The sequence below is a fragment of the Rhea pennata genome, chromosome 3 (assembly GCF_028389875.1).
Source record: "Rhea pennata isolate bPtePen1 chromosome 3, bPtePen1.pri, whole genome shotgun sequence".
NCBI classification, from domain to species: Eukaryota; Metazoa; Chordata; class Aves; order Rheiformes; family Rheidae; genus Rhea; species Rhea pennata.
Window position 1 is genome coordinate 105,434,102 of NC_084665.1, and position 21,827 is coordinate 105,455,928.

Genomic DNA, 21,827 nt, shown 5'->3' on the forward strand with positions numbered 1-21,827 from the left:
TGTTTGTACAATATTGATTTTATAGTCTCATAACCAACGGCAAGACATTTATTATATACTTTATAATAAAAGTAAACACACTAAAAATAAAATCCATCAATCTTTCATTATTACCTGCACAAGAAAATTAAAATATCAATCTCAATGTGGGAAATGTATTAGAGTGTTAAAGTTGTTGCATACTCCCAAATGATTTTCATAGCTGTGCAATCCAAAATAATTTTGCACATCCTTAGAGACTGACAGACACAGTTAGGTAAATACTTGTAAGACAAGAAAGCTGCAGATTTCAGAAGTGATGTCATTCAGGTATTTTATTTGGAAAATATTGCAGTGATTCATGAGTGCACAAATACATAGATTTCATCTACAGATAGAATAGATTTCATCTTATCTTTGGATTGTATGAAAATACAGGTTCCTATTTGTTCAGCTAAGGAAACAACTTTGTCACTGTAAACCTATAAAGGTATTTTTTTTCATTTTTATTTATTCTTAGGAAAATGAAAGGCCCAACAGAATTAAGCTCAATAAAAAAAATACTAGCAGACAAGTAGTGGGTCATGCTTGTAATGCTTCAGGATGTAAATTTCTGTCCCATATATATTCTTGACATGTTACATCTGGGGGCTAGGAACATAAATATGGCTTTGTTATTACATGCTGCGTGAACTTGTACTTTCTATGTTTTCATATCTGTGTTCTGTAATGAACTCCTGAGAGAACCAAAATGAAATCTGTTAAATTTTTATGAAATAATTTTAAAGAAGGATGTAAATCATCTAGTATTAGAACCTTACAGACTAAAACTGTCAAGGATAATTTTGTGTCTGTGTGCATGGGTGTATGCAAGTGCATGCATACCAATAATCACAGAAGTTTGGTATTACTTTTTTAGTAGTAGATTTAGTGCTACTACATAATATAAGGCACTTCATAATGAATTATAGCCAAAATATTTCAAATTGTATTTTTTAATATTTGAAAAAATATGTAAACTGAACTATATTTAAAAACCTCCTGAAAAATAGGAGTAAAACAGACTTCACATTATTGCTTTCTTTATGTTGGCTTTATGAGCATGATCTTTTGAATTTAATATTACAAGTATAAGGAATATGGGACTTACTTTAACACAATACTCAATATATCTGTTCAATGGAATTGTTCAGAAATTACTTTTCAGGATGAAAATAAACTTCTTATAGCAAATGGCAAGATTGAGGAACTTAAAATCATACAAATGTAGAATAATTTCCCGCTGCCATCCAAAATTGCACTTTTGAGTAATTACTAGAATTTTGGGTTTTAGTGACTGCTGGGTATAGTCCTGATGCATGTTTCATATAAATATAATGTTAAATAAAGTTGAGAATAACCTTTGAGTTGCTGACTAGCAGCAAACTTTTGTCATAAAGTGCTTATTTTTTTGTGTTCAAAAAGAAACTCTGATTTACTTGAATTAATTAATGAAATTTACACAGAATCACAGAATGGGTAAGGTTGGAAGGGACCTCTGGAGATCGTCTAGTCCAACACCTGCTCAAGCAGGATCACCTACAGCATGCTAGACAGGGTTGCATCCAGGCGGGCTTTGAATAGCTCCAGAGAAGGAGACTCCACAACCTCTCTGGGCAACCTGTGCCAGGGCTCCGTCACTCGCACAGGGAAGAAATTCCCCCTCACGGTCAGGCGGAACTTCCTGTGCTTCAATTTCTGCCCATTGCCTCTTGTCCTGTCACATGGGACAACTGAAAAGAGTTTGTCCCCATCCCCTTGACACCCTCCCTTCAGATACCTATACACAGTCTAATTATTCAAAAAAAACCCCCATAAACATCTGGCCATTTTTTAGTTTGAAAATATGGAGAGCTAGAGTTCAATAACCTTCAGCTGAGACCCAGACTGCGAGTTCTAGCATCTACAGTAGAAATGCTAGTGATAACACTTGCAAAGGAGTTCAGTATCTGTTATCTTTTGAAAATTAGGACTCTTGTTCTCATATTTGAATCAAACTGGAGCTTTTCTGGAAATAACTTCAGGTGTACCTTCAGGTATACTAGATTTCATGGAGGAAAAATAGATGGTAGTTCCAAAACGTAAACAGTCTTCACATGAATAGAACATACCTTAAACAACTTTTGGGGAATATATTTGTATTTTGTGTCAATTAAAATAAAATGATCAGTGAGTTTACAAAGTGGTCTAAACAAGATAGTATGCAATAATTTTGCTAATATTTTCCCAGATATAGAACTGAAAATATGAGATAGTTACATCATGTTCTAAATTTTTCATGATCTTGGGATAGTATGACATTGAGCTCTGTGGCTTGGAAAAATATCCTTATTCATTTCTGGGAGAAAAAAAGTGAAATTTATATATATATTTCTCTTCTTTTTCACAACTGGATTTATAATCAGCTTAGATTTGTATCTTCTGTGAGATCTCTATTTTGACATGCCAGCTTCTGTATGCGGTTTTGGAGAAGTCCTGGGATCTTTTATTAAGAGAAAAACTAAAAAAATGGAGGCATTCAAACTGAATATTTCTTGTTTAATCTAATGTGCTTCATATACATATTTATGTGAGTGTGTGTGTGAGAGAGAGAAATAAATGAAGCAGGCTAAAAATTGAGTGTTCCCAGAAGCCTTTCTTAAATATCAGAAAGAACTATGAGATAGAGTAAAAATTAATTTAGTGATAGTACCAATACAGAATAATTGTTGAATTACGCTTCCTGTGGGAGGCATTTCTTTTAATTATTATTTTTCTTGTTATGTGGTTTCACCTTATCTTTATTATACTGAGGGCTTTTTAAATCTCAGAACTCATCATAAAATTATTTTATTATTATTTCTGTGGAACCCAGGGCCCTAACTGTGGTCTAATACTCCATATTACATTAGATATTAACATTTTGTCTGTACTTGCATAATCTCTGTCCCAGCAGCATATAATCAGTCAGGAGTAAACTTGAAACTCAGGACCATAAAAAATAGAAAAAAAAATTATGATCACTATAACTAGTACTAGCAGCCAGTGATTCAAAAGGGGCCAGTTCATTAACAAATTCTTTTAAGATAGAGAATGAGAATAATTTAGGTTGCAAAGGATCTCTGAAGGTCATTTGACTCAATACCTCCATTCAAAGCAGGGTCTTGTCCAGCTGTTTTCTGAGTATCTCCAAGGACAGAGATTTCACCGTTTCTCTAGGTAACTTGCTTCAACCCTTGACTACCTGCATGATGAGGAAAAAAAGAATTCCTGTGTTAGAATTGCAGTTTTCCTCATTGCAGCTTGTCTCTCTTGCCTCTCATCCTATCACCATGCACCTGAGAAGTCTGTTTCTGTCTTTGCTACATTCTGCCATTATGTAGTTGAGGACAGGGTTAAGATTTCTCCAGCCCAAAGCCATCTCTTCTCCAAGCTGCAAAAGCCCAGCTCTCTCAGCCTCTCCCAAAGGGGATATGCTCCAGCCCACAGCTGTCGTGGTTGTTCTCTGATGAACCTATTCCAGTGTGCCCTTTTTGTACTGGGAGCCCCAAACTGAACCCAGTACTCCAGCTGTGGTCTTCCAAATGCAAAATAAAGGGAAGGACTGTTCCTCTAATGGTTGCCCTTTTCTGCAGCTAGGGTTATGATTTTCTGTCTTGCTGCTTAATGAGCCCTGGCTCATAGCTGGCTCATATTCAACTTGTCCACCAGAATCCCCAGGCCCATTTTTGCCAACTTGTTTTCCACCCAGCTGGTCCCAGTCTGTACGCTTGCATGTCCTTGGTGCAGAATTTTACATTTGCTTTTGTTGTGTCAACACATTTCCAAGGGATCTCTGGAGTCAACACGTTTCTGGGGGACAGCGTGGAGAAATAGCAGCCCTGCCCTCCAGTGTGTTGACTGTTCCTCGATTTGGTATCGTCTGCAAATGTGAAAAGAGTTCATTCTCCTGTTAGAGTAAAAGATATTACAAAATATTAGTTCCACTGTAATCCCTTGAAGAGTGCAACTAACAGCCTGCTGCCAGTTGAACTTGGTCACAACCCTCTGAACTTGGTGGTTCCCCTACCTATAAGTAGGGACTAAGTATAAGTGGACTATAGTCCACTTACCCATTCTGTGTTTCCCTGGCTCTGTTAGAAGTCTACTATGGAAGACCATGTCAAAGACTTTGCTGAAGTTGTGGTAAACAAGGTTCACTGTTCACCACTAGTATGCTAAGCCAGTCATCTCTCCACAGGAGAAAACCAGATTGGTGAGACATGAGACGTTGGTTCTTCCAGCCTACTATTGAACTGAAAGTTAAAATGTAGAAAAGATGCCAAGTCTTAAACAATAAAGAAAGATTCTTAATAATCATTAAGAAAGGACAGAAACCTGTCAACATTAGCACTTTTCCTAATCCAAGCTTGACCATGTAGGATTTTTTTCATTTCTAAAGAAAATTGAGCTAGAATAGTTTTTTAATCCTTTGTCTAACTGTCATTTATTTTCCTGCTAATAAAAATAATGAACCACTTGGCTTCAAAATCAAGCAACTACTTTATCTGATAATCTGGAAGACATTCTGAGATGATGTTTTATAAAGTTTGTAAAATCTCTCACCCTTGGTGGATGATCTTAAATGTTATATTCATTTTAAAATGAAAATATATCTATGAGTAAAACTCATAATCACTTCCTTAATGTTTATAGAATTGTTCTTTAGATATTTTTATGTTTATTATGTCCCCACACACATTTTGTAAGGAATGAGTGGAATACATTATACAAAGTAGTGTTACTTACCTATGTCCAGATAAGATAGTAAGAACTGGCACAGTATTCTTAGCACCTTTTTGTTTCACAGTTTAGAATTGCTTGTAGTTTGGGATAGATTAACTGAAAGCTACTTAAGAAAAGTACTTCTATTTTATTTTGTCCTCTGTGTGATGAAGCTGCTGTGATAAAACTCAAGAATGAATTTTATTATCTTTGTAAATAAAGCTCTGCAACCTTTGTGGGAATAAGATGAAACTCCATGTGGGCTATTAGCATAGTAAACAAGGAGTGAAAAAGACAGTTTTCTTTTTGTTGGAAAAGTAAAATTAAATGCCAGAGAGTGTTATAAAGGAATCTATTCAATCAACAACTGTATGATTCAACACCAAACAGTAATTAATTGATATTTAACAAGTGCTTTTGGTTGAATCTTTGTAACCAGCTCCTCTAGCATCTTCTGTTGTTTGTTGTTTGAGTGGATATGTTATACTCCATTCTTATACCAGGCCAAACTGAATACCGTTCTCACTTGCATTTAGTAAGCTTGTATATGTGTTCATAACCATTTCGTATTCATTTCATATTTTCATTCCGATAGTGACACACAGTTTAAGATCATATGAGATTACTAATCACAGAATCATGTGGGATGACCTCTGGAGGTCTCTAGTCCAGCCTGCTGCTCAAAGTAGGTTCAATTAGAGCAGTTTCCTCAGGGCATCATCCAGCTGACTTTGAATATCTCTGATGATGGAGATTCCAGTCTCTTCTGGGAAATTTGCTCCAGTGTTTGACCATCACTTTTTCATGGTGAAGAAAAGTTTTCCTTGTATCTGGTCAGACCTTCCCATGTTCCAACTGGTGCCCACTGACTCTCGTTCTCTCCTTGTATGGCTCTGTGAAGAGTCTGACTGTCTTCTCAACACCCTCCCATTAGGTAGTTTTAGGCAGCAATAAGATCTCCTTTTGTCTTCTGTTCTTAACAAACCTAGTTCTTTCAGCCTCTTCCTGCTAAAGTGTAAGCTATGCCATTTTACCATTTAATAGTTAGATGCACTTTGGAGGGCAAAAAGAGAGGGGAAAATAAAATAGAGCTCCCCAAACTCAGAAAAAAAATGGTAGAAATCATATAAGGAAAATAATTTTGATAATTAAAAAAAAACTCAGGCTATTTCTTAATCACTGTGTGGGAAAAAGAGGTTAAGATGGTAAGTGGAGGTTCTGTAGAGAGCTTATCTTGAGGGTTTTTTTAATGAAAATTCTTGATTTGTATTTTTTCTTGAAGGCTTATGTACAGCAGCTATACTGACCTGAGAAAATCTTTTCTGCTAGCAGAGAATCTGATCCAGTTGCTTATAAGTTGAAGCTATGATGAGTGTTTTAGCTAGACTATATCATGCAGAATTGCATAATGAGTATGCAATAAGTAACTTTTGGAGCAGATTTTATTTCAGTTCCCATTTTTGTTTTGCAAATTCAAGTAAAAGATAAAAAGAAGTCATGACAGTGAGCCATGTGAAGAACTTGTGCAGTTTGTGCACTTTTCCCCTCGAGTATTTGATTATGTCAACTGATCTAGTTGCATTAAACTGATATTGTAAAGAGCCTTTAAGCACAAATGGATATGAGCACTATAAATTAACAATATTCATAATGCTGGTGAATGGTGACTGTTTGCCTATATGACTTTCATTCACTCTATCTTTAGAAGGAAATTGTGAGTATGATGAAGAAAGAGTAATTAAATTAGGTAAGAATGACAGCTAAAAGTAATTCTGATAAGAATTAAAATTATAAACCAATGTGGTTAATATTATTCAAAAGGATATACTGAAAGCATGATTCGTTCCTAAAATTATCAGTAGGTGCTAACTACATATTTCAATAGATAATTTGACAAATTTGAAATAAATAAGTGTTTCTGTTTTGATCTTTCTACAACTAATTTATGTTGTTTAAAAAGGAGGTATGATTAAGGACATGAATGAGATAAATTGTAATAAATAAATTTGTTGTTACTTCAAAACCTGTAGTGAAATGCCATGACTCCTATCAAGCTTAAGCATTCAGCTTTGCTATTTTTTAATTGAAATAATTATTCTAGGTGTCAAGGGAGGCTCATAGGTATTCAGAACAGTTGTCAAGGTGTAGATTTGCCTTTTAAAAAATTACCTGGACATGGAAATAGAATAATTTTGTTATATATATTTGAACTGTAAATTGATTAAAAAAGAACTTTCATTTTTGAGAAGAAATAAAATGTATTTTTAGATTAGCCACTCAAAACACCATTATTCTTGTAGCCTTAAGGTCTGTCTGAATGATTAGTGCTATTGCCTCAGCAGATACCAGTAAAAAGATTCTGTTAAAATTACTAGAGCTGTGCCATTGCCATAGCTGCACCAGCCTCCCCTTTGCCTTCATCCTTCAAAGTTGATATTGATATATATGTGTGTGTGTATACAGATATATATATACATATATATAGTGTTCATGTTTGTGTGTGTGTGTATATGTACACATACATACGTACGTATATATCTTGACTTACCCCTAATACTTTTGACAGTTTTTAGTCCCTCTTTTGAAGTTCAGCTTCAGCACAATGAGGGACAAAGCGATGCAAACAGGAAAGCTCTGTCAATGGATATTTGTAGGGCCCTCCTACAGGAGCATAAATACCCCAAATCTTGTATTATTCCTTCAGTATCTTTCCAAGTGGTATCTCTTGACTACCTTAGGTCACAACCCAGTTCAGTTTATTGAGAAATCTTGGTACTACTTCACTGTAAATAACAGCTATTGTGGATTTGCCTGTCATAAGATGTTCATAATGTCTCATAAGTTAGGAGCATCTCTCTGCACATACAGGACTTGCACAGAAATTCTATATGCTATGAATCTGACTCATTATCAAATTTGTTGTAGGGCAGTCACTAGTGGTGGGGTCAATACTGGGACAAATACTGTTGAACATTAATGACCTGGATTATGGAACCAAACATATCGTTGGCAAGTTGGCAAATGATATAAAACTAGGAGTGACTGATAGACCAGATGGCTGTGCTGCCATTCAGAGGGACCTCCACAGGCTGGAGAAATTGTCAGCCAGGAATCTTGTGAAGTTCAACAAAGAGAAACACCAAGTCCTGTGCCTGGAGGGGAATAATGACTCTATGCACCAGTATACATTTTTGGGAGGGCAGAAAGAGTAGCAGACTATCTGGAAAGCAGCTTTTCAGAGAAAGGCCTGGAGGTCCTGGTGGACAACAAGTTGACTATGGGCCAGCAATGCATCCCCATGGCAAAGGAGGCTAATGGCATTCTGGGCTGCATTAGGCAGAGCATTGTCCACAGGTCAAGGAAGGTGATGCTTCCTCTCTGCTATTCACTAATGAGGCCACATCCGGAGTGCTGGGCTCCCCAGCACAAGAGACATGGACCTCGAACTTGTGGCCAACTTGTTGTCCACCAGGACGCCCAGGTCCTTCTCTGAAAAGCTGCTTTCCAGCTGGTCTCCCCTTCCTGTCCCCACTGCCAATGTGTACTAATGCATGGGCACATTTCTCCCTATATCCATTTATTTAACAAAGTTTAATTGATTATACATACATTGTCAAAAATGATGCCAATTCTTTTCTACATTTTGCAGTCCTCTGTGATTTTGTCTTCTGTCACTGTCTGAATATTAATGTTATGTTTTATTATATAGGTTATGATCAGTTTTGAATACTTTTCCAAAAAAAAAAAGAATCAATATGTAGAGTATATATAATTATTTTGAATGTGAGTTAAAATTTTTGGCGTGTTATCTAGTTAATTACATTATTGAGTTTGATGATATACATTTGTCAGATTTATGACAGTGGTACTGGAAGTTTTCTATGTGCATAATTAGAAGCAGCCAATGGTCACAGTAACAGATTTTCTACTATTTGTGAAAATACATTGCAAGAGGAAGGCCATTCTGATATATTTAATTGCATGAATAGATCTTTCAGCACAGTGCACCCAGCTGAACTGTGCTAGGAAATGAAGTCCGTGCAGGTTATTATATTTCTGTTAACAATGAAGATAGACTCATAAGCTATAATCTTAGGAGCTGAATATGGTTCAGCTATCCTTTTTGTACATATTTTTGCTTTTAAAACATTAAGTCTAATCAGATTATTTGCAGAACACTTAATTTTCTTAGCATAGGAAAGACTTGAGAAAAATAAAAAACGAGGTGTAGCACACCCTGTGAGAACACTCTAATAGGTTAGGTCGGTATTCAAAAATCTTTACCTTCAGTGCTTCTGTGCAGCTTTATCTAAGTGACGTTAGAGGACATCAAATTATTTCATGAACCGAGCATTTTGGTAAGAAAAGACACTGCAACACTAGTGATTCTACCAGTTTCCTCCAGGGAGTTATTGCCGACTCTCAATCCTATTTAAAGTAGAGTTCAGTAACATAGTGGAAAAATAGTTTTTTTACTGAAAACTGCACTGAAATAATGTTGTGAGGGACATATGTGACCTGTGCATATGACAGCTTTGGTCAGCTAGAGCTCTCATAATCTAAAGGGTCAACTGTGTTGGTCACTGTTAAGAACCTTCAAAGGAATCCATCTTATGTCCAGAAATAGGAAGAGTAAAGTCTGTGCAGATGGAATTGTTCAGCTACCTTAATAGACTTTCCTGAAATTTTCAGAAAAGCATATTAATAATGTAGTCGAATGCTTGATCTTGACAAGCAATGAAATCCTGGGAACTATTACATACATTATTGAGCATGGCTGTCATTCTCAGATCACTTATCTTTTACTATTTTTTAGAAGGTTGTGGCAAAATGTGTGCCAGCCTCAGGATGCTGAGTCCCATTATTTCTGGAATCTTGACAGACGTAGGGGTAAGAAAAGTGAGAAAAAAGTCATATTGTAGGAGAGCTTCTTTACACATTTAGAAGAGTGATTTGCTGCAGTATGATTTCAACTGTTGTTAGTCAATACCAGTTGTCGTATATATGGCAGATATAGATTTCATAGAATCTTAGAATCAGTAAGGTTGGAAGGGACCTCTGGAGATCATCTAGTCCAACCTCCCTCTCTGGGCAACCTGTGCCAGTGCTCTGTCACTCTCACAGGGAAGAAATTCCCCTTCACGGTCAGGTGGAACTTCCTGTGCTTCAATTTCTGCCCATCGCCTCTTGTCCTGTCACACGGGACAACTGAAAAGAGTTTGTCCCCATCCCCTGGACACCCTCCCTTCAGGTACTTGTACACATTGATAAGATCCCCCCTCAGTCTTCTCTTCCCCAGGCTGAAGAGGCCCAGCTCTCGCAGCCGTTCCTCATAGGGCAGGTGCTCCAGCCCTCTGATCATCTTTATAGCCCTACGCTGGACTCTCTCCAGTAGTTCATGTCTCTGTTGTAGTGGGGAGTCCAGAACTGGACACAGCACTCCAGATGAGGCCTCCTGAGGGCTGAGTAGAGGGGCAGGATCACCTCCCTCCACCTGCTGGCAACACTCTTCCTAATGCACCCCAGGAGACCATTGGCCTTCTTGGCCACAAGGGCACATTGCTGGCTCATGGGCATTCTGTCATCCACCAGCACTCCCAGGTCCTTCTCTGCAGAGCTGCTCTCCAGCAGGTCAGCCCCCAGCTTGTCCTGGTGCCTAGGGTTATTTTTCCCTAGGTGCAGGACTCTGCACTTGCCCTTGTTGACCCTCAGGAGGTTCCTCTCTGCCCAGCTCTCCAGCCTGTCCAGGTCTCTCTGAATGGCAGCATAACCCTCAGGTGTGCCAGCCCCTCCTCCCAGCTTGGTATCATCAGCAAACTTGCTGAGGAGGCACTGCGTCCCCTCATCCAGGTCACTGATGAAGAAGTTGAACAGGATGGGACCCAGAACTGGACACAGCACTGCAGACGAGGCCTCCCCAGGGCTGAGTAGAGGGGCAGGATCACCTCCCTCGACCTGCTGGCAACACTCTTCCTAATGCACCCCAGGAGACCATTGGCTTTCCTGACCACAAGGGCACATTGCTGGCTCATGGTCAAGTTATCATCCACCAGCACTCCCAGGCCTTCTCTGCAGAGCTGCTCTCCAGAGTCAGCCCCCAGCTTGTCCTGGAGTTATTTTTCCTTAGATGCAGGACTCTGCACTTGCCCTTGTTGAACCTCAGGAGGTAGGGAGGAGAGCTCTGCCCAGCTCTCCAGCCTGTCCAGATTTGCTTTGATACTTCTGGAATGCAGTTTGTAAGAACTTATAGTATCTTTGAATAAAATATTTTTCTATGCAGCACACCCTCTCAAAAAAATAAATGCTCTTTGAGATTGTACAAATACTTCTATAAATACCTCAATAAAGCAGATCTTATGATGAAACAATGTCATGTTATAATGCTTTGTAAAAATATTTTGATTTGAAAAAGGACAGAAAAGGAAGGTTCTAGTTTCAGACACAGATATTCTCTCATGTCCAAACCACTTAACATACCTTGGCTTGTCTAGCTTGTGCTGCAGAATTTATCTGTGTTAGCAGTAGTGTTTTGTATCATTGACCTATCATGACTAGAGCAACAAAAATGGAAAATCTGTAAACACGGAGCTAACATTTTTAATACCTCTAGTGCTATAAAACATATCTATTGTAAGTAATGAATCATTGCTGCCAAGTTTTCAATCTGTATTTTATTTCAATTTATTCAGTGTCTTAAAATTATTTCCTTTAGTGTGTTTTATACATTCTTGCATATGTGAATTAAACATTGACTTTCTTTTCAATGTAGATGAGTGCCATCTAAGTAAATCTCATATTATATGAGATTAATGCATGTGAAATTGAGCTATAATATCTGCTTACCTAGAAGCTGAGGCTTCATCTGGGAAACAATGCATTCATCCTCCTTTATTTTGGCTGTTGAAATAGCGTAAAAGAAGTCAGGTGTCATGTTGTTTCTTTCTAGCTTGCTGGTTAATCTTTGAAAAACTTCAAGTAGCTCCTGTAACTCACAGAAATCTTAGTTCTCCAGTCCATAACATAGGTAGAACGTTCATCTAGCTCATCGGAGTGTTATGCCGCCTTTGTTACCTAGTTAATATTTGTAGCTGTTTGAGATTTTCCTAGTTGAGAGACTGATGTAAATAAGAGTGTTCTGTGTTTTACGTTTTTAACTTTATGTTTTTGGAAAGCTTTTACTCTTGGACCTTTTTGGAATTTGCACATATAATTTGTGTTCTAACTTGAATGTAATTGTGATCATTTAAATGCCAGTGTGACTAATTGTTTTAGTAACGAATTGAGGGTGTACATTCAATAAGTGAACTTACATAGCAAAATGGGAATTAATTAGCATTGATATATTGATATATTGCTTTACAATACTCTGAGGATGTGCATCTTCTGAATAATTAATCCTCAAAGCATATAGGTGAGTGAGATTAGTATAGCTGTGTTTATTTTGCAAATGGGTGGAGTCGGGAAGAAGCACAAGACTGAAATAATTTGTCCATGAAAACACAGGGTGTCAGAAACAATACCTGAAATATATGCGAGCTTTTCAGGTTCTTCATTTCTTTGATGAACACATTTATCTTTTGTGCTGTGATACATCATTTGTTCATGACATACTTCAATTTTCTACACTTATTTGTTCTGCTATAAAGGAAATTAAATGATTTTAATTTCAATGCTTCAGTGAAAGGAAAGGCACGCAATTAATGAATTTCAAATTTAATAACAATTCCATTCTCACATGCACAAAAATGTACACAAACACTCACATAGTGTTTTGATATTTTTAGGTGGAGGAGTATCTTCTTTGAACTGCCAACTAGTTTCAATAACCTATTCCAAATAAGTACTTATAAATGCTAATGATTTTCTGCAGGGAAAAAGAAAAATAAATATGTCCATTCATATCAGCCCAATGTCGTTGCTTAATCATTGTTTCCATTATAGTTCCTGTCTCTTCCTAGAACTATATTAACAAAGATTGATTTAATTTCTCATTTGCTAATACCTGGAATAATTTGAAATTAAGCAGAAAATTAAATGTGTGGTTTTTAATGTATTTAAACTTTAATTTACAGTAAGAAAATGGATAATTAGAATTCTTTTAAATTGTTATTCTATCAACTAAAATGAAAACTGTGAATGAAATTCCTATGACTGGAAGTCAGTAGAGCTGCCTAGCTCCATAATAATGTAAGAATATTCTTCAATTATTTGCAAAAAATAATTAAATAGAAATGTCTTCATTGCAAAGTGTGGGAGGAATAGCAGGATTTTTAGGCTATTTTGTTGTTTGAGAAAGGACCTGTAAAGAACTTTATTGAAGATATGTTAAGAACTAAGCTTAAAATTAGCTTTGAAAGTGATGATGTCTGTTATAAACTTAATCTTACGTAAAAGTACATTCCATAATATAGTTTGACCTTATTCATGTAGAGGATGTTGTCTCATATTGTAATATTAAAAATACTTAACAATTATTTGATGACGATTGTTTCAGAAATATGTATTACTTCTTTCTGTAGATTTCAACTACAGCTTTTTCCTTCTTTCTTTCAACAGTATTACCTAGTCATACTTGTGGCAACCCAGGAGAAATTCCTAAAGGAGTACTTCATGGAACAAGATTCAACATTGGAGATAAAATCCGATATAGCTGTATCTCTGGTTACATTCTGGAAGGCCATGCCATGCTGACATGTATTGTGAGTCCTGGAAATGGTGCATCATGGGATTTTCCGGTTCCTTTTTGCAGAGGTAAAAATGAAAACATGAAACATCCTTAAAATATTAATACAATATTAAAACATCAGATGAAATGAATTTGTAGTGGTTTTTTTAGGCCAATGTACTTTCTAAAAATTTACACCATTGAATACTGTAATTACAACTGAGAAGAAATGACTGTTCAGAAGTCCCAGATTTTATCTACAGTTCCCCCCCCCCCTTTTATTTAAATGGGGGAAAGCTGTAGGAATTGTACGGCAGAATCTGGTGAATGCTTTTGCCAGCTTCTGCTGGAAACATTTTGCCAGGAAAGAGCAGTGTCAATTCCTCAGTCATAGAATCATAGCAAAAATTTAAGCTAGAAAGGATCTCTGGCTGTCCTCTAGTCCTCCTCCTTCCTCAAAGCAGAGACAGCTTCAAAGTTAGGTCAGCTTGCTCAGTTTTTTGCCCAGCCGAGATTTTTAGATCTCTGGGGATGGAGATTCCAATGCCATTCTGGAAATCTGTTTCAGTGCTTAGCCACCCTCATGACAAGGAAATCTTTTCTTATGTCCAGTTGGAAGTTTCTTTTTTCAGATTGTGTCTCTTTCCTCGTGTCTCTTTTTGGTGAATGTCTGAGAAGATTCTGACTCCATCTTCCATATAACTGAACACTGCGATTCGATTTCCCCATAGCCACCTCTCATCCAGGCTAAAAAGTACAGTTTACTCATTCTGTATTGTCATACAACATATCCTTCATCTTGGCCATCTTAGTGGCTTTGTTCTAGTCTTATCAATATCTTGTTTGTACTGGGGGATTCCAGTACTGCAGATGTGGTCCCTGAGTGGGAAGGGACTAATCACTTCACGTTCTGGCTATGTTCTTGCTAATGCAACACAGTATGAGGTTAGCCTTCAGTGCTGCAAAAGTGCTTCACTGATTCGTATTTGACTTGTATTCCACTAGGGTCTCAGGTCTTTTTGTCAGAGATGCCGTCTATCCAGTGTTTGTGCGTAGGATTATGCAGTTCCAGGTTCAGAACTTTGCATTTCTCTTTGCTGGATTTCATGATATTCCTGTTTGCTCATTTTTCCAGCTTGTCAAACTCTGAATGGCAGTCCTGCCCTTCAGGGTTTCATATGCAAACCTTTTAAAGATGTATTCAGTCCTATAGTCCAGATTCCTGATAAACATGATATAGAGTTTCTGCCCTAGTTTGAATCACTGGGGAACATCATGTTTAACTGACCACTAGTTTGACTTTGAATCATTGGCCCCAGTCCTTTGAACCGGACGGTCCAGCTAGTTTTTCACTCACATTTTAGTCAGTCCATCCAGTCCATATCCCCTCAATTTGGCTAGAAGGGTATAAGGATAAACTGTTGAAAATGTTAAAAGTCAAGCTAAATCCAAACAGCCAGTCCTTTCAACAAAGATGACAATCAAGTTGGCCAAAAATGACATACCCTTGGCAAATGCATGCTGGCTCTCTCAGTAATTTTCTTGTCTTTCATATGCTTGGAAATGCCTTTCATAAAGACTTTCTCCCTAATTTTCTGGAGGCCTGATAGATCTTCTTCTTGCCTTTTTTGAAAATGAGAAATGAAATTTTATCTTTTTCCGGTGATTTGGAATTGCCCCTGATTTTCACAATCATTCAAAGATGATAAAGAGCAGCCTCACACTAGGTTCACCAACAACCCTTAGATGCATGCCACTGTGTATGATGAGCTTGTACATGTCCAGTTTATATGTGAAGCGTCTAAACTGATCCTCCCCTGCTGTAGGTACTGCATTGCCACACAAAAACTTTACCACAATGCACTAAGAACTGGAAAGTCTGATGACAGTCTTTGCTAATGAAGACAGAGCCAAAGAGGACATTTCAGTGCCTCAGCCTTTTTCATGACCTTTGCCATAAGGTTACCTACTACACTGAGCAGAAGGCCACCATTTCCTTCATTTTCTTTTTGTTGTTGTTGCAACAAGAACCATTCTTGTTGCTCTTCACATTCCTCACCAGTGTTATTTAATCTGAGCTTTGGCCTTCCTTGTTCTATCCCTGTATTCCTGGGCAATATTTCTATATTTCTTTTGACTAGGTTATTCCTCCTTCCACCTATTGTATACTGCTTTTTTTGCATTTGAGTAAAAATATCTCAATTAGGAATTCCCTGTTCAGCCACAGCAGCCTCCTGCTAGGCTGACTCATTTGGTTACATAAGAGATGGAAAGGAAGCTGCCCTTGAAGAAAAACAAGCTCTTATGGGCCCCTTGCCCTTCAAGGCATCATCTCATGAGATCTTGTCTAACACTTACAAAACAAATTGATATCTCCTCTCCTGAAATCCAGGAAGTTTTTTCTATTAATTGCCTTCATCATGTCCCTTAGGATAATAAACTCTTGACTGCTTCAGCTCAGGCTGCTGTTGACTGTCACTTGTTTCAATGATTCCTTGCCTAGTTGATCTATCACACAAAAATAGCTAGGGCTAAAAGGGACCTCTGAAGATCATCTGGTCCAATCTTCTTGTTCAGGCAAGATCAGCTACACCTAAAGCAGGTTACCCAGGACCATGTCCTGTTAAGTTTTGAATATCTCCAAGAATGGAGACTTGACAACCTGCCTGGGCAACTGGTTCCAGTGTTAAGCACCCTCACTCTGAAGACACGTTTCCTTGTGTTCAAGTGGAATTTGCTGTGTTTCAGTTTGTGCCCATTGCCTCTCATCCTGTCACTAGACACCATGGAGCAGAGGCTGGCTCCATCCTATGTGCACCCTCCCTTCAGATATTTATACACATTGATCAGATTTCCCTGGAGTCTTCTCATTGCCAGGCTAAACAGTCCCAGCTCCGCCTTTCCTCATATGACAGAAGTTCCAGTCCCTTCATCACCCCCCACCTTTGTGGCCCTTTGCTGCACTTCCTCCAAGAGGTCCATGTCTCTCTTGCGCTAGGGAGCCCAGCACTGGCCCAGCACTCCAGATGCGGCCTCACTAGTGAATAGCAGAGAGGAAGCATCACCTTCTTTGACCTTCTGGCAATGGCCTGCCTAATGCAGCTCAGAATGCCATTAGCCTCCTTTGCCATGGGGATGCACTGCTGGCCCATGGTCAACTGTTGTCCACCAGGACCCCCAGGCCTTTCTCTGAAAAGCTGCTTTCCAACTAGTTGGTGCCCTCAGTGTTTAGTGGTGCATGGAGTTATTCTTCCCCCTGGGCAGAGGACTTGGTGTTTCCCTTTGTTGAACTTCACAGGACTTCCGGCTGACAATTTCGGCAGCCTATGGAGGTCCCTCTGAATAGCAACCCAGCCTTCAGGTCTATCAACCACTCCTCTCAGTTTTTTAACATCTGCCAACTTGCTGAAGGTTGATTTTGTCACATCACCCAGGTGATTAACGAAGATGTTCAACAGTTTCGAACCCAGTATTGACCCCACAACTGGTTACTGGCCTCCAGCTGGACTTTGTACCACTGATCACAACTCTTTGAGACAAGTACTTGAGTCAATTTTCAGTCCACCTCATTGCCCAGTTATCTAAATTGTACTTTGCACCTTGTCTATGAGATATGGGAGAAAATATCAAAAGCCTTCTCAAAACTGAGATAATATCTGTTTCACTCCCCAGTTATCCACCATAGCAGTCACCTCATCAAGAAGGCTCTCAGGTTGGTTAAGCATGATTTCCCTTTCATAAATCCATACTGACTACTCCTACTCATCTGTCCGGCACCTGGGTCAAAAAATTGTTCCCAATACACTGCAGAAATCTAGTAAATTGCTTGTCCCTTGCTGTTTGGTCTTCCAAGCAGAAGTTGAGGTGGTTAAAGTCTCCCATGAGAATGAGACCTTGTGATTGGGAAATGTCTAGTTGTATAAAGGCTTTGTTCACTTCTCCTTCTTGATCTATAGCAGACACCCACCAAAATGCCCTCCCTGTTGGCTTCCCCCTCTAATTTTGATCTATAAGATCTCGGTGAGCTTGTTGCGTGTTCCACAGCAGAGCTCCATGCATTCAAGATGCTCCTTTGTGTGCAGTTCAGCCTCTCCTTTTCTTCTGAACCCACTTTTTCTAAGAGCTTGTGTCCATTCACAGCAGCATTCCACACAGGTGAACAATCTTACTAAACCTCTGTAATCCCAATGACACCAAAAGTCTGTGGCTTTAGGTGCAGTTCCAGTTCCTAAAGTTGGCTTCCATAGCTGCACATGTTTGTGTACAGGCACTTGAGCTGGGCACCCAGTTGTGTGGGCTTTCTCAGGGAGAGTGAGAGAAATGCTTCCATTGCCCTATCCCACTTGTGCTTCCCTTGTGCCTGTTCCCTGACTTACCCATAGGCTTTGGCCTCCATTTCTGACAAATTTAGTTTAGAGTTCTCCTTGCTAGGTTAGCAAACCTGTTGGCAGAAATGCTCTTGCCCTGTTTAGTCAGGCAGATCTCATGTTTCCCCTACAGCTCTCATTCCTTGAAGACGGTTGTGTGAGCAGGCAAAGACCTCTTGCCCAACACCAGCTGCTTTGTCGTTTTTTTTCTACAGGATCCTACCACTGCTACCTGAGCTGTTCTCCTTGCATTAAGGAGAACCCTTCCAGGGCTCCTATGCCCTTCACTCTAAACCGGGAGCCCAGTGGACTGCTCAGATTCTCCCTTGTTGGTATTATTGAGGCCCATGTGGATGAGTGAGAAACAGTATTAGTTGTGTTCTATAATAATTTATTATTTTTTTTCTCGTGACTGAAAGGTCTGATGTAATTCCTCAGAGCAAAGAAATATTTTATTAATTTCTATGCTCGAGAAAACATACAACAGTCAATAACAACAAAACTAGTGAAGATTTGGGTCATGTCTGTTGCTTGTACTTGATTTCAAGTAGTAGGCATTGAAGATTTCTTTAATCAGTGCTTTGAAAACAGGAAGAAAATACACATTTTTTTCTAACCTTTCTGTTGTGTGATTTTAGACTTTTTGTCCTTCAATAAGAGTTAGTAAACAGGTTTCAGAAAAATGTACACATTTTAACTTCATGGTTCCTTTGTGAATGAACTTCAATTTGAAAATACAATCTTTTTTTTCCCTCTTTTTAATGGTCTTTAGTGTCTGCTAAATATTTATTTTGTTTGCACAGATACTACTCATTCTGGCAGTGTTCACTGCTGTAAGTACAGGAAATGTGATGGCACTTCTACATTCAAATATCTCTAGCAGGACTGATAATTTCTTCATTTGTACTTGTATTTATTTAACCTGTTGATAAAAACTCAGTTTTGGTCCCAAAACCCTGTGGAATTGCATGAAATCCAAAGACTTCTGTGTACCTCCTGTGAAGAAATGAAATAATAACACTAAGTTGCTTATAAGTTAGATTTATGTGAGATGAGACATTACATTAGTGGATTTTTACAGTTCATGCTGGATGTTAATATGATTATGGATTTTAAAGATTCCTTATTTTGTTTCATTTTATCACTCTGAAATGTATACCATAGGGATGCCTTTTTTATTTACTATTTCTTCAAACCAGAAATGTTACCCCCATTGTTTCTTCAAGAACCTTGGTATTTTCCATGAAAGTACCTTTTGTTATTGTTTTGCTTCCAGATGACATTCTTCTTTCTAGTCAGCATTAACTAAATTCATGGCATCCAAGCAAGATAACATAGTAAACAAAGCTACATATGGTTTATATATTAAAAATTCATAATATCCTTATTCTGCACAGTATTTTTTGCTAGTTTTCCTGATGCTTGCAAGTGACTATTTTCTACAATTTTATTGCTTAACATTTTCAGAAATGTTAGAAAGTTGGTGTCAAGTAATTTTTACATTGTCTAACTGTACAAATGCAACTTCTAGGAGAGAATTTTCTAGTGAGTTACTGAGCCTCAAGGAAGATGTAGGCACCATTGGGTCCTATATCAGTAAAATTTTCTTTGGATGCTGCTTGGTTTCAGATGTCTTCTCTTTAAAGCATAGTCCGATGGAGGAACAGAAATGTGCTGCAGATTCTTTGATGACTTACGATGAATTCTAATGGCAAGGCTAAGGTGTAGCCAATGTCACTTTTAAAAACTTCACAGATTTTGAGTGTTAAGAAGACATTTGTTTTATGTTGTTTTCTATTTTCTTTCAGTAAACTATAATTTGAGAGCTATTTTTTTTGAAAATATGGCAATGAAAAAAATTGTAGACAACTTTTTTAACAGCAACTTTGAGATCAAAAGGATAGAAAACATCAAAAAAAAAGAAGGCTCAAAGACAAATTCTGAAAAGGTGAAATAATAACTAAAAAGTTACTCCTGTTTTCCCATATAGTAAGGTCAGCAATGGACATTTCTCCTTCTATTGCAACTCAGCCCAGAAGGTTACAATGAGTTTCTGAAAAAAATAGGGAGATATTGTTAGTATACAAAAGCTGACAGAGTGAATCGTGTCTCACCTAAATCTACTTCTCTTCTGATTTTTGTCTTGTGATGAAATAAGGCCTTTGCTTCCATCTTGCTGCAGTAATAATGTCACCTAGAGCATTAGCCTTCTTTCATCTTCAAGTTGAAATCCTATGCAGTGTAAGTCTGAAACATTTTGAATAGTAATTTCATTCTCTACAGTAACTCTACTAATAGCTGATTTATGATATGTGACTACTTCTAAAAGGAACCTTATATAATTAGGTTCTCAATTCTCAGTAATTTTGAGAATCCCTGGTTGATTATAGTTGCATGAGTCTAGATTTTTATGAAGCTAGCATTAGGAATACAAATTGGGTTAGTGATATTACAGTTGTAAGCCTTTTCTCACACTGAAAATAGCTGTGAGGAAAAGAACATGTAATATGCTATGGCTAAAAAGAGTCAATTTTTGGAGGGAAAATAAGAAGATAAATACATAAAAGACAAATCAGTAGAGAAGATCGCATGTCAGAAAGGCCCCAAAGGATCAAATAATAATTAATCGTGTTTCTGGGTTATTAAAGATTATTGAAGAAATACTATTGGGAAGAATATATAATCAAAAAGTATTCTTAGAATAGATGAAGGGAGAAATGAAGAACAGTTTATAGATCAGAATGACTCGTTATAGAGTTAGATAAACTGAATATAGGGATTTAGAGCTAACATTTTTGAATGTCTAGCAAACAGAAATGGAAGTTTTTGGTGCTATCCATACTTTTTAAGGTAACAAATAATTCTCTGATATCATTGTACTTTCTACTCTGAGGCTGAGACAAATACAATTTTACAGGTTTAAGGAGGAGAAAAAGGATGTTCAGATCCCATCATTCACCCATATTTATAAACATTTATAAAATACATGGTTGTGTATTTTATATATGCTATGATTATGACCCTAAGGATGGCTATGAAGATCAAGTTGTACAGTCCCTTTGCTTGTGGTTTTAGTATTTTCCCCTTTCAATGTCTTTTTTCCTACTTTCTGATAGTCCGTGAACTACTCTTAGAACAGGAGAAAGGTAGGAATGTTTATTCCAAGTCTGGTCTGAGCTGAAGACACACTTGAACGTGCACTCACAGATCAGAATCCACAACCATGTCCAGTAAGGCAGTCTGATAGTTTTCCACCTGTTTTTTTTACCATACATTTTATCCCTGAATCAATTAGTGTCCAGTTACAAGCTCAACAAAAGTTAGTGTCTTTCAACAAAGCTTTTATTCTCCCTTCCCCAAACTGTTTCCTGACAAAAGAAGGCAAGGAAAAGAAAATTCTCGATCTCCTTAATTAAGTATGTTGCATTTCATGATAAAGTGAAAATGTTTTCCAGGATCTAAGTTTTAGAGTAAAATTCCAAATTCTTGTTTACTAATTTTGTTCATTTTCAGAATAATCTGTATTGGTGAAATATTTAAGCTAAGACCAAAGTAACCAGAATAAAAACAGTTGTGACTGATTAAATCAGAAGTCAGAGAAGTGTTTCACTGAAAGTAAATCGGCTATACTGGATAATTTCTTACAGAGCAATGTAGGACTGACCAGATGACACCAAAGGGAGATAAGGGCACAGCTACCAGTATTCTTTCATATGTACGTGCAGATATGTGTATATGTTTACGTACATATATATATGTGTGTGTGTGTGTGTGTAGTCTTTTGTGCTAATGTGAATCAGTAGTTAGAAAGGACCAGGGAAAAACATGAATGGGGCCAGGTCTAAAGCGCTAGCTGAAATTGCAGTGAGATGCCTGGAAAAAAAGAATAACGAGTGAAAAATTAGATGAACACTGTAATGAAGACATAATGGAGGCACTCAGAATAATATAATCAAGTCAAAGCACAGCAAAGAGGACTTCAGTCTGACCATTATGAGCACGAGCAAAGTTAGCATCCAAGAAAGATAACATGA

General features: G+C 37.7%; 1 protein-coding gene across 1 annotated transcript in view; it reads left to right on the top strand.

The window, feature by feature from the left end:
* The window catches only part of CSMD1 (CUB and Sushi multiple domains 1), a 1,182,441-nt gene that overhangs the window by 547,959 nt on the left and 612,655 nt on the right, over nucleotides 1-21,827 (top strand). The window contains exon 4 of the mRNA XM_062571121.1: nucleotides 13,318-13,512. Within this exon, the coding sequence (XP_062427105.1) occupies nucleotides 13,318-13,512 (195 nt within the window). The remainder of the gene's footprint in view (nucleotides 1-13,317; nucleotides 13,513-21,827) is intronic.